This window comes from Papaver somniferum, chromosome 2 (genome assembly GCF_003573695.1).
Source record: "Papaver somniferum cultivar HN1 chromosome 2, ASM357369v1, whole genome shotgun sequence".
Lineage (NCBI taxonomy): Eukaryota > Viridiplantae > Streptophyta > Magnoliopsida > Ranunculales > Papaveraceae > Papaver > Papaver somniferum.
This window is the reverse complement of record NC_039359.1, coordinates 38623125-38637068: the sequence shown is the minus strand read 5'-3', so window position 1 is coordinate 38637068 and position 13944 is coordinate 38623125. Positions and strand designations below refer to the sequence as shown.

Sequence of the window (13944 nt, the reverse complement as noted above, 5' to 3'; positions counted from 1 at the left end):
CAAATCCTGATACAACAGAAATTAACTATAAAATTACTACAGAGTCTAGAGCTTTAGATTGTGTTATGGATTTGGTTTATGTTAATGAGGTAAAGAATTAAAATTTGTTTACCATCTCATTTTTCTTTCAGGGGTTAATGTAATTTGTTACTGGTTTTGATTTATTTTGATCTGATATGATGTTTAGATGTTTTCTCATTGAAAAAGTTGAAAAGGAGATTCAATCATCGGGTTTGCTAAAGGGTAGACCTGGCAATTAGGGTCCAAACCCGAGGGTCATCCCTAGCCCGACCGGCGTAAACCCGTCCCACTCCAGCCCGCTCATTAAACAAGCCGGGTCAGGGTTAATGTTTTCAGGACCCGCTGGTAAACGGGTTGAACCCGTATAACCGCGGGTTAACCCGCCAACCCGTTAATAGTAAATTAATATAGAAACCGGAGATATTTTTTTACCTCTTACCTGAGTTACGGGTGACTTTTGACATGTTACCTAGGTAACCAGTCATACATAGTGTATTTCTAAGACTTATCTTCAGCCTGCTTATTTTCAGAAGTCCAACTCCAAGTTTCTAACCAGTTTCCTCTCCTTATACAGAAACTTACCCTAAACCAAATCCTGATACAACAGAAATTAACCATAAAATTCCTCCAGAGTCCAGAGCTTAAGATTGTGTTATGGATTTGGTTTATGTTAAGGAGGTAAAGAATTAAAATTTGTTTACCATCTCATTTTTCTTTCAGGGGTTAATGTAATTTGTTACTGGTTTTGATTTATTTTGATCTGATCTGATGTTTAGGTGTTTTCTCATTGAAAAAGTTGAAAAGGAGATTCGATCATCGGGTTTGATGAAGGGTAAGTCTTAGTTAATTTCTGTAATTTTGGGTCGTACCCTAATCTCATGAATATATGGAAAATGTTTTTGATATATTCGAAGAAGTTTAAACTCATGATGTTAGTGGTTAATCTTGATAATCGTGTGCAGATCTACACCTATTGGAGTTGGACTGATAATGGTGTTGTTGTTTTCTTGTTAATCAATAGATACTAGTACAAGTTCAGTAGAAACATATATCTTGTCTTCAGTTTCTTTTGTAGTTAAAGTGCTTGTTTTTTTGTCTGAGTGAAAATTATAGTTTGGTTTAATATTTATGATATTGGACTTAACTAGTTTGGTTTAATATTTATATGGATGTGATGACTATACTCGTGTATCTTGTGCTAATAGTAATGGCTATAACATGCTGCTAGTGTTCAAGATATAAATTATGTACCATTGTCTCCATTCGATAAAATTAAATATGATTTTAACTCTTTCAATTTTCTTATAGCTTCAAAAAATGGCCGGTGTACAAAATGATGACGATGTTATGAGTGAAGAGGATGTTGCTATAGTGGTTCCAAAAACAAGGAAACGAAATCTTACATCAAGTGTTTAGCTTGACTTTACATTGGTAGAACAAAATGATGGTACAGAAAAGGCGGTGTGCAATGATTGTGGCCAGAAATATGTTTAAGATGGTAAGAAAGGTGGTACATCAACTATTCAAAGGAATAAGTGCCTTAGGCGTCAAATGCAAGATGTGGGGCAAATGTTGTTATCTGCAAAGAATGGACAGCAAGTGTCTACTCATGCACGCAAAATAGATCAGACAAAGTTCCGAGAGTTTGTTTCCAAATTAATCATTGCAAGAAATCTTCCATTAGGTTTAGTGGAATGGCCAGAATTTAGGGACTTGTGTGCTTATCTAAATGATGACGTTAACACCTTGTCAAGAAATACTTCGAAAGCCGACATTCTTAAAGCTCATGGGATGCGAAAAGAAGCTATTCACAAGAGATTGAAATGTGTTCCAGGTAGAATATCTCTAACATCAGACATGTGGACCTCGGTTACCACTACGAGGTATATAAGTTTAACTGTGCACTTCATTGATCAAGAATGGAAATTACAGAAGTGCTTCTAAATTTTTCTCCACTTCCACCGCCCCATTCAGGTAAAGCCCTTTCTGACGTTGCTTGTTTGGGATATATCTCTAATTTATAACTCTTGAAATTATATGTTATTTATGTATGAGTCATGAGGCAACTCTAACTGTCATTTGAAATCAAAAGTAGATTCTGAAGTCTTGTTACAGTTACATAGTATGTAATGTATACCTGAATTGGTGTTAAAAGATGAATGGTTATTTGTTTATCAATGGGTGTAACATCTTCTAATCTGATTAGTTGATTTATTAATGGGTGTTACATTTTTATTCAGGTGAAGCCCTTGCTGCTAAGCTATTTGTTATATTGGAATATTGGGGAATTGAAGAAAAGGTATGCAACATCACTCTTGATAATGCTGCATCAAACGACAGGTGTATTAAAGTTATGAAGAGTCGACTTGTGGCTAAAAAGATTGTTTTTAACAAGGGAAAATACTTTCATGTACGTTGTTGTGCTCACATATTGGCCCTTATTTTGAAAGATGGACTGCCAAAGATTGATCCAGCAGTGATTAAGGTAAGGAAGTTGGTTAAGTACATTAAATCATCCCAAATAAGAAAACAGAATTTCTTTGAAACTGTTGAGACCTTAGGAATTTCAGTAAGGATGGGTCTTCACCGAGACGTTAAGACAAGATGGAATTCTACGTATCTTATGCTGCAGAGTTGCATAGCATATGAAGATGTTTTTACTCATCTGAAGTTGATGGATAAAGACTATGAGGACTCTCATACCGAAGAATAATGGTTTCAAATCAAGGTGGTTACAAAATTTCTCAAGGCTTTTTACGATCTGACAACTCTATTTTCTGGAAGTGAGTATCCTACTTCTAATTTATACTTCGAAGGAGTTTGTCAAATTCAAGTCTTATTGGAAAAAGAGAGCACCAATGAAATTCAGTTCATTAGAAACATGGTAAAAGAAATGCGAGAAAAGTTTGACAAGTATTGGAAAAAGTTGAGTCCATTGTTGTCCATGGCAGTAGTTTTAGATCCTCGACTAAAACTTGCATTTGTCAAATTTACTTACCAAAAGTTGTATCCTGATAAGAGTGAATTGAATAAGGAAGTTGATCTTGTCCGTAGTAGAATGACAACACTTTATAAAGAGTACTTTGAATCATCAAATTCAAGAGCTTCCACATCCAATAGAACTCGGGATGCAGGTACTCTAAATAGTGAGAATTCAGCCCATTTAAGAACCATGCATATGCAAGTAACATTTGCTTGACAAGTTTTCTAGTAATAATTTCGGAAAACAATTAGCATTACATTATTTGATGATATATATCAATGTTTATGCAGGAATTTGCTGCAGCACAAGAAAGTGGTGGTCTGCAATCTGACAAGTCAGAATTGGATCAATATTTAAGTGAGTCAACACTCCCACCATCGCAAGAGATTGACATCTTAAGCTATTGGAAATCACAGGAACAACGGTATCCAGTTCTTTCAAGAATGGCGGGAGATATTTTAGCAGTTCCTATTTCAACCGTTGCTTCAGAATCTGCATTTAACATTGGGGGAAGGGTAATTGACCGATTTCGCAGTTCCTTATCGCCCGAAACTGCTGAGGCATTGATAACAACTCGTGACTGGGACTATGGAGTTGGTAAGTGCAGAAGTCGTGTATGTTGCAAGTTTAATCAACATCATAAATAAAATTGTTTGTTGTTTATTTTTATTTTTGTGTAGGATCTGAAGATGTGGATGATGCGAATGATGATGGGATGAGCGATGAAGATATAATGGGATCTGATTCACCCAATATTGATGAGGCAGTAAGTTGTTATGCATCTAATTAGTATGTGTACTTCTTCAATACAGAACGAGTAATTATGCAAATTCTATGTAGTTGACTTGAATTCATTCTTTTGTTTAATTCACTTTTGCTGGAAATTACAAATTCATATTGGATAGTTGGAGCATCCTAAAGTGATCATAAACTTCTAAATCACAAATAGACATGGAAAACAGAATGTTTTTTTGGACACTAAAGAAGATTCGGACGAATCTGAACTTATCGGTCTCTCCAATTTTTGTGTAGATATAGATGGAGAAATATATATATATATATATCGGGAGTCTTAGGTTACGATTCAAGACCAAGTTCACTAGTTTAGACTAGTTCAGTAACTTCATACAGTCCACTTTTTTGTATATGAAAGAAATCAACATTAACTTGAACTTGGTCACTTGGAGTTGGAAGATTACTTCCTTACGAATCATAACCTTAGTAGTTATTAACCAATGTGATATATTTTGTGCAGGAAATGGTTATTATCTTATTATGGTGTCCTCGTCACTGATGAATGATACTGCAATCTTTTTCTTGGAGGTTTAGTTTTCTTTGTTAAACTTGAACACTTGGATTGGACTTGAATACTTCAATGCTAGAGTCTGCCCAATGATCATGGAGCTCTTTCGTTATGCTTGTTGTTGTAAAACTATTGTAATTTGTAAGCTTATTTGTTTCAGAGTAGTTTCAACTTTCAAGACTTACAATTTAGTAGTATTACATAAGAAGTTCAGCTACATCATAAAACCAAGAGCCAACCCTCCTAGGGTTAGGGTTGAGCTTTTTAGACCCGTTCTATAAATTTATAGGGTTAGGGTCCAGTACTATCAACCTGTAACCCGACTAACCCGCCACGGGTTGACCCTAACCCGACCCGTTGCCACCTTTAGGTGCATATCTGTCTTCAAATGGTATTAATCTAAGGATACCTTGTCCTAAAACCCCAGAGCAGATTGGTCTTGCTGAGAGAAAGCATAGGTACATTACAGAGATGGGTAACACTTTGCTTTTTAATGCCTCTTGTCCTAAGTATTTCTGGTATGATGCCTTCTTAACTGCCCCTTATCTCATTAACAGAACACCAACACCAGTTCTTAAAAATAAATCTCCTTTTGAAGTTCTTCATAAGTCTTTACCTGATTACAGTTTTCTAAGGGTGTTTGGTACTGCTATCCATTTTTGGGTCACTCAAGACCTGATAAACTTTCCCCTATATCTGTGAGGTGTGTGTTTATTGGTTACAGTCCTTTGTACAAAGGATAAAAATGCTATGATCCAGTTTTACGAAAACTTCATATTCCAAGAAATGTAACTTTTTCTGAAAATGAATTTTATTACTCAAAAGAAAAGTGCTTCTCCAATTTATTCACCTAATTATTCTACTGATTTGATATCATCTTCTGTTTTACCAACTTTGTCTTCACCTGATACTGCTTCTCTCATTCCTTCTAGAATTGTTGTCACAAGATCCATGAGAGGAGTGGCTAAACCTAAAGTTTTTACAGATCATGTTATGCATTGTAACATTAAACATCCTATTCCTGCTGTTTTTACATCCTTGTTAACTATTCCACCTGAGCCAAAGACCTTTAAGAGTGCTATAAAAAATCCAGATTGACAAGTCTCTTTGAAAGAAGATCATCAAGCCTTACAAGATAATAATACTTGGGGATTAGTCAAATATGAACCTCATATGAATATTTTAGGGTGTAAATGGTTGTATAGAGTGAAAATTAAGGCAGATGGTACATTGGACAAACTGAAGTCAAAACTAGTTGCTTTAGGTTATAATCAACAAGAGGGTGTTGATTATAGTGAGACCTTTAGTCCTGTGGTTAAATCCACAATAGTAAGAATTGTTTTGGTCTTAGGTGTTACCAATAATTGGAAAATAAAGCAATTGGATGTATACAATGCATTCTTGCATGGATATTTAACTGAGATGTTTATATGGTTCAACCTCAAGGCTTTATTAATCCTGAATTTCTAGATCATATGTGCAAACTTAAGAAAAGTTTATATGGGCTCAAATAGGCACCAAGAGCCTGGTTTGAGAGATTCAGTAATTTTTTGATTCTGTTTGGTTTCGTGAGATCTATGTGTGATTATTCAATGTTTGTTTACACTTCATCTTCAGAAATAATGATACTTCTTGTTTATGTTGATGATATCATACTTACTAGAAATTATGAACTTCTTATGGGTAAGTTAGTTAAAGCTTTGAGTATAGAATTTGCAATGAAACAACTAGGGGATCTCAGTTATTTTTTGGGTATTGAAGCTCACAGATATGAAGATTCTTTAGTCTTAACTCGAAAAAATACACAGTGGATCTTCTTACAAAAGTAAATATGCTTGAGTGTAAACCATGTGACACTCCAGTTGTTAAAGAGTCAAGAGTTTCTATTCATGATGGTGTGTTATTGGAAAATCCAGCAGAATATAGGACATTAGTTGGCAGTCTTCAATATTTAACAATGACTAGACCTTATGTAGCTTATGGAGTGAATTATGTATCACAGTTCATGCATGCTCCAACTGACATTCATTATTTGCTAGTTAAAACAATTTTAAGGTATTTAAAGGGTTCTATTGGACTTGGTCTTACTCTGAAAAAGGGTGATATTTCTTCTGTGAAAGTCTACACTGATTCTGATTGGGCTGCCTGCCCCAGATACAAGAAGGTCAACTTCTGGATATGCAGTTTTTACGGGTAGCTCTTTGATTTGTTGGTCCAACAAGAAACAACCAACTGTGTCTGGTCTTCTGCTGAAGCAGAATACAAGTGTTTGTTTGTAGCTGCTTCTGAATTAGAATGGTTATCAAATGTTTTCAAAAAATTGCATTTCTCAGTCAATCTTCCTATGCAAATGTTCTGTGATAATACTTCAGCTATATGTTTAGCTTCTAATCCCGTGTTTCATTCCAGGGCTAAACATATAGAAGTCCAGTACCATGTGGTTAGAGATCTGGTGGTCAAATGCTTTATCAAAGTTCAACATGTCTCCTCAGAAAATCAGGTTGCAGATATCTTGACTAAGGGCTTATGTTCTCCTACTTTTAGTTTTTTGCTTCATCAACTACTGGGAACTTCTTCAAGTATTGCTGCACAAGTAAATGAGTGTCAGAATTCTTCATCTCTTGCTGCTGAAGAAGAAATCTCTTCTGACAATAATGCTACAAAATTTTCTAGTTTAGCTATCACACATTCTGTTGAGTGACTTCTATCTTGTAGTTCTTATTAGGGATGTCAATGGGTACCCATTACCCGGAACCGAAACCGGACCCGTTAAATTCGGGTCCGGTTCTGGGTCCTAGAGTTGGACCCATTAGCAACTTAGGACCCGACGGGTAATTACCCGATTAGACCCGAATGTTAACGGGTCCAAACGGGTAATACCCGGCGGGTACCCGCGGGTAATGGGTACCCGGTTATTATCATTTTATTCATCTTTTTAGCAAAACTATAGGTATTTTGCTAGTTTCGGCTTTGATTTTTTTTTCATTTTTTCCTTACATTTAATCTTTATTTAGTACATTAATAAAGAAATAATAATAAATTTTTATAAAAATAATATAGATTCGAGTTAAAAAAAAGAAAGAAATTAAGTTTTTAAGATTTTATTTATAGTTTTTTAATATCCAACGGGTACCCGGAACCGGCGGGTACCCGAGACTTTAAACGGGTCCGGTTTTGGGTCCACAAATTTAGGAACCGGACCAGGAACCGTTAGAAACCGGAACCGACCTTTATAAGTAGGGTCCGGGTCTAGTGATACCCGGGAGGACCCGGACCCATTGACAGCCCTAGTTCTTACTGCCTTTTTCTGTTTTTTTTTTTTTGTTTCAAGTCTATAATGTAGTTGCCAGTATCCACTTGAGGTGGGCTGTTAAGATAGGAATTCTAGTAAGTCAAATGTTTTCCTAGTCAAGTCGGTATGACTAGACTGTAAAGTCAAAGAATGAAATATTCATACAATCAAGATTTGTATTAATTGTGTATTAATACTGTCTGAAAAGGAAGGTCTTGTCTTGTATCTTTAAAAATAATCAATAACACTGTAATTCATTCTTGAAATCCTTTATCTGATATTTTCTCACTAACTCCTCAATTTCATCTTTCCTGACTCTTCTTACAAACCCTAACTTCCTGATTCAATCATCAAACAACCCCACAACTTCCATCAAACACTAATTAAGAATAGACCCATCTTCATACTTCTCCTTATGTACTCTTAATCGAATTCCAAATCAATTTTCAGAGAACCTTAATAATTTCTCATCAATGAATCGCCACTGAATCAACTTCAAACATCCAATTCAACTACAACCCTTTTATTCTTCATCTAGTAGCAACCCAAATTACCTCTCAATTCCACACAACCCTAACTCCATAAATCCTAACTTCAATTTACAGCAGCCTCAATATCTCTTCTTCTTCTTCTTCTTCTTCTTATGATTAATCAACATCAACACCACCACCAACAATCAATTCTCAAAGCTTCAAAAACAAACTTCGTTTCACAAATCATCCGCAAACACGAACAGGACGAGAAGAAGAAAGGAAATAGAAAGAAAGAGAAGAAGAAGAAGAATAAAGAAGAAAAAAAGAAAACTAAACTTATCTTCTCAATTCGACTAGGATAATGCCGATCAAAATGTTAAAGGCACCCGAGAAACTGATAAGGAAGCCAGGCGGTCATGACGAGAAATGAAAATTTTACAGTTCATACATATATGAAAATATTTGCTTCTTTCGATATCCAAATGACACGTTCGAGTAGTCCATCCTACGTAACTGTTCGATACTTATCTAGCGATACCATTTTCGTAACTAGATCGATGTTAGATTAATTTCTATTAATTAACGTTCATGTTAAACTAATCGAATTATTAGCGGCTAAGACATCTCTTGACTAGTCTAATAGCGTTGACGAGCTTGAGGGTCTTTACAAGTAACCTAATAATAAGTAGCAATTTATGATTATTAGTGGTGCGAATCATGGAGAAATTCATAAGTAAATCTTGACCTAGGTTGAATACGCCGCAACCGTACGATGAATTACCTATGAATAACTCGTCTCAAGAATATTAATGCTTACCTCAAGTTGAATCACGTAGCCATTAGGTTATTTGGTAGAAAAGAATTAAGGTTCTAGCTATCGTAGAATGGGCTAGATAACGGACGCATAAGGAAGTATTACACCCAATGGGGATACTTCGTAATTTCCAGCGTGAAGAAAGAGTGGATGTTGGTGCTAATCGATTGGGGAGTGATAGACACATTTTTGTGTCTGATTTATCTCAATTCTATATATTGATAGTACTCATGTTTGTACTCATTATGGTGTTTTATGTGTACGTAGGTGTTTTTAGAGAAATAAAATCTTGCACAAAAAGTTGCTCGAAAAGTGGTATTTAAACCTCCAGAGAATATTACTTAAGGCACCCATGAAAAGTGTTAAAGGCACTCCAAAAAGTCTTAAAGGCACCTAAAGGAGTTGATAAAAGGCACTCAGGAAAATTACTATTTGTACCATATATCATGTGCTATAGGGACCCCAACAATGGATAAGGGGACCCATCTTCTTCCCTATTTGAATCTGGTTTTGGCGGGAAAATGTAGCAGAGCACGAACAAAATTAGGGTTTGATTTTTTAAGTTGCTGGGGGGATATTGAATCGCTAGATTCAGTTGGATTGGACTTTATTGGGCTAGATAATTGAGTTTAGAAGAAGGGTTATTTGGTTTTTAGTACTCGGGGTTTTGATCAAAAACTGGGCTTGGTCTAACATTTTTCCAACCCTTGCGTTTGTACTTGGCCCAAACGTTGACCCTCCTTGACTTATTACATGATGACATGTCTAGCTATTTGACTTGGTTTATTTTTTTGCACCCCTTAAATAATTATGTATTCACTATTAGGGCTCCAAAAATGATAGATCTTTATTACCAGGGGCAGGGGACTAATCAGTTTCCTTCCTTTCTCTTTCTCTGCTATCTTTTCTTCTTCTCCATTATCATTCTTCTGTTTTTGATTTTGTTCTCTCTGTGTGCTTCCATATCCTCCTAAGTTTTTCACATGAAACCTTTTTAATCTCATTATAACCTCTATCCAATCCCTGATTTTTATTTTTATTTTTGTTTCTCCCGCTATCTTATTGTGCTATGTTTCCACGGAGGTTCTAAAAACAAAGGTATAATTCTAAAATTCTTCTTTTCATTACCTTTTAATTTTTGGGAATCTTAGGGTTCTCTTCTAGTTACAGTATTTCCTTCATGTTGAGGATTAGAGTTTTGACTTTTCTTCTTTCTCTGTTAATTAATTATCAAAAACAATTTGTTTTTGCTATATTTGGGTTGGTATTAAGTTTAGTAGGTTATCATTTTTTGGGGATCCTGTTAGTGAATACATAATTATTTAAGGGGAACACAAAGAATAAACAAAGTCAACTAGTTAGATACGTCATCATATAACTAGTCAATGTATGGTCCAAGTACCAAACGCAAAGACTAGACAAATGTTAAACCAAACCCAGTTTGGTCAAATTCTAAGTACCAAAAACCAAATAACACATGAAAGCACGAGTTTTTCATGGGATTATATGAATTGTGGAGAATTTGATTCTGTACTGCATGTGTTTAGAGGGTTCGAGCTACCATTTGGAGCATGAAGGAGTTAAAAAATGAGATTATTACCAGCTGCAGACACGTGAAAGAGATAAAACAGGAACTTATTCCCGTGCTGCTACAAACAAAAAAAAACGAAGAAGATAATTCAGAGTTATTACGGTGATTTTCTAGATGTTGTGGGTATATAAAGAGTTTACGGAAGTCATAAAAGAGCATCGATAAGTTTGGGGTAGAATACAAGGCTGAAGATCGAGAAATCAGAGCTGCAAAATTTTCTCTGTTGATTTTGCTGCTGCACATCAAGAAAACGAAGAACATTGGACTAACAGAATCAGTCGCAGATCAACAGAACTGTCGCCTCAGGAATTGCTTGCAAAAGACTTTTAGCAATAACGAACTATCTTTTGCAACTGTTTCTTTGAAACAGTTAATCTGTAACGCCTATACAACATTGTGATTCTCTGTTTTATTGTATTTTCATCTACTTGTACACTTTTTGAGCTATGTACACATATTTTGAGCGAGTGATCAATATGAGGAGCCAAATCCCTTTGATGAGACGACAGATCAGGAAGCCATTGTTTCAATAAAAGTGATATCTTTCTATTTTAATTAATTTTTATAATTTTTTAAAGATTGTTTGCATTAAACTAATACTCCCTCCGTCCCAAATTAGTTGAGCCATTTGTAGTTTGCACAATTATTAAGGCAAGGAAAGAAGGGGAGTATGTTTATGTATTTTTTACAAGTATGCCCTTATGGATAATAACTTGTAAAACTTAGAAATGATTTATCTCTTAAACTATACCACGGTTTTTCGTAAACTTTATACCGTTGAAAAGAATTTTAAAACACATATACAACGAATATAAACATGGCTATCAAATTATACATATTTCTTATATTAACAATAATCAATTAAAAGGGTAGTTTTAGAAATATCCCATGATTAGTGAAATAGCTCATCTATTTGTGGGACGAAATCTAAAACCAATTAGCTCAAACTAATTTGGGACGGAGGGAGTATTGAATTAATTGATTTTTATTGAACGATTGTGATTTAGTTCGATGGATCATGGTTAGGTCTAAACTTTTGATGTTCTATACTTGAGATTTACAGTTGTTACTTCGAAAATCTACTATAGGCTATATATTAGAATCACTTTGAACGAAAAGAATTGCATGAATATTGATTAGATTGAATCACTTTATTGATTAATGGTAGAATCCAAAGTCTCAGTAATTTTTATCATCTTCATACCAAATTTCAATTGAGTTTTATTTATTTAATTTTCGAAATTTAGTTTAAAATCAAAATCTTTACAAATCTGAGAATCGAACATCTTATCTACCACATCTAAAACACACAAAGGATTGTAATTAGCGATGGAAAATGAAATCCCTAACCTGTATTTTTTCACTTTGATCCCAATCTTTGTTACTTTGTTTTTATTTTCATTAGTATAGTTGATGCAACAGATATCATAGAAAAGAAGGAAAAGAAATAGTTTGTCCAGACTTCAAATTATTCCTAGGAATAACGATTATGGACAGAGGTGATTATTTGGACCTCGGTTTCCCGACTACAAATAAAAATCAGAATAAACTTGAACAAGTTCAATAATAAAAAAAATTATTAATCAAAATCCACTATCTAGAGAAATAACTTGTAGACTCTAAAAAAGACTTGGGGAAAACCCTAACTTGTGCAACAAGAAATTATTAAAATAATCCAATACCGACTCAGATCCTAATTTGCTATTTTTGGCGAGTTTACCTAAAATAGTAAAAGCACTATTGAAATAAAGTTATATGCCCAAACGACCACCCACGATATTAAAAAAATAATTTTTTTTTCTAAAATAACAAAAATAGTTGTTTGAATCCCTAATGATGGAATTTGACTATATTCTACCGACTCACACATCCGTATATTTTGGTCGTCTTTCGTCAAAATAGACTCTTTTTGAGACAATTATACTCAGGTCCTTACCTTCCACATAATCTAGCATGTGCTATAGATTGTTCACATGCATTAGTGATTTAATTTCAAAATCACAACCCTCCTTTTGGTTGAATAAGATGTTGAAAACAGATAACGATTACACAATGCCATGTGAGAATAATCTTTACTATATCTATATTATTTAGTATTAGTAAGAATTTTTTTTTTATCATAAAAGAAGATGTATTAAAAGAGTAAATAATGTACAACAACTCTACCAGGGGTAGAGAAAAAAAAGCAAAGAAAAGAAAAAAAAATTGAAAATTACAGGAAGATTAAATTCTAGTTGCTAAGCACTGTATAGTTGAAATTCAGATGGACTCGATGACTGCGGCTGCTGCCCAAGTCAAGACAGATGTCTTAGCTTCTATTATTAAGTCAACACCGGTTTTGTAGAGATAGTTTTCTTCAAAGCTTCTATAATTCCATTCCCTCCAGATGGTGTTAACGATTGTCGCAGGTATCAAACCCTAGATGTATTTACCAGATTGAGAGAATTTATTGTCATGCCAAATCTCTGCCAAAGCTCTCATAGTACCAGGAACTGCCCAAACCCAACCTGTACTCGGTAAAAGATGAGGCCATATCTTATAAGCTATTTTGCAGTGTAGGAAAAAAAGGTCCTGCGACTCAGTACCATTTCCACTCATAACGTGGGAGTTATACATGTGGTTCATACCCTTATTTTGCAGCATATCTGTGGTATTTAACCTACCATGAGGAAAACACCACATTAAGATATTGAGTTTATGTGGAACAACAGGTATCCAGATGAAGCGACATGGAAAGTGATCAACTCCAAAATCATTCACTAACCTTCCATATAACGATTTGACAGTGAACACCCCTTTTGTGTCAAGTCTTCGTCGTCTTGTATCTGTCAGGCCATTTCTAGCTGGTGGATTGTCACCGATGACAGTGATTAGAGTTGCATATTCTTCAGCCTCAGAGTTTGTAAGTACACGCTTGAAATCAAACCTCCAATTTCCTTGCAAAGAAATCATGCTTTCAACTATTGCATTCCTATCTCCGGCTAGCTTGTAAAGGTAGTCGAGAAAGATTGTTGTCCATGCCAAACATCATTCCAAAAATAAATATTTGCCTGAATGTAAATACAGAGTCGAGTTGTCACTAACTAGACCTGCAAATTCCGCAATAACACGCCAACAAGAGACTCCGTGTGTTTCCGGTACCCAATATGAAAAAACATAACCATATTTATCTTCAATATTTTGTATCATAGCTTGTTCTTCTCGACACCATATCTCCAACACCATTTAGCCAATAACGCTAAGTTCATAAGCCTGAGATTGCACAATCTTAGAATACCTCTTTCTTTGGTCACACGAACCAAATCCCAATGAACCAAATGAGAAGTCTTCGTACCTTCTTTATACTCCCACAAAAAGTTGCACATCTTATTTTCAAGAATCTTAATGACTGAAATAGGGGCCCTGAATAAGTGGAAAGGGAGGATAAAATGCATTCTAAAAGAGCAAGTTTACCTCCCCTTGATAAA

The 13944-nt window shown here is 34.9% G+C and overlaps 1 protein-coding gene across 1 annotated transcript; it reads left to right on the top strand.

The window, feature by feature from the left end:
- Nucleotides 1-1338: 1338 nt before the first annotated feature.
- LOC113350858 (zinc finger BED domain-containing protein RICESLEEPER 2-like) lies at nt 1339-2734 on the top strand. Its single transcript, XM_026594965.1, has 3 exons — nt 1339-1429; nt 1517-1855; nt 2262-2734. Exons 1-3 carry the CDS (start codon nt 1339-1341, stop codon nt 2732-2734), a joined length of 903 nt encoding a protein of 300 aa, XP_026450750.1.
- The last annotated feature ends 11210 nt before the right edge of the window (nt 2735-13944 follow it).

What these genes read in the sequence shown, in the direction of transcription:
- LOC113350858 (XM_026594965.1), top strand. Translation starts at nt 1,339, where the DNA reads ATGGCCGGTGTACAAAATGATGACGATGTTATGAGTGAAGAGGATGTT. An exon ending in GAAACGAAATCTTACATCAA is followed by an intron (nt 1,430 to 1,516) that starts GTGTTTAGCTTG and finishes AATATGTTTAAG; the next exon opens with ATGGTAAGAAAGGTGGTACA. An exon ending in GAGATTGAAATGTGTTCCAG is followed by an intron (nt 1,856 to 2,261) that starts GTAGAATATCTC and finishes ATTTTTATTCAG; the next exon opens with GTGAAGCCCTTGCTGCTAAG.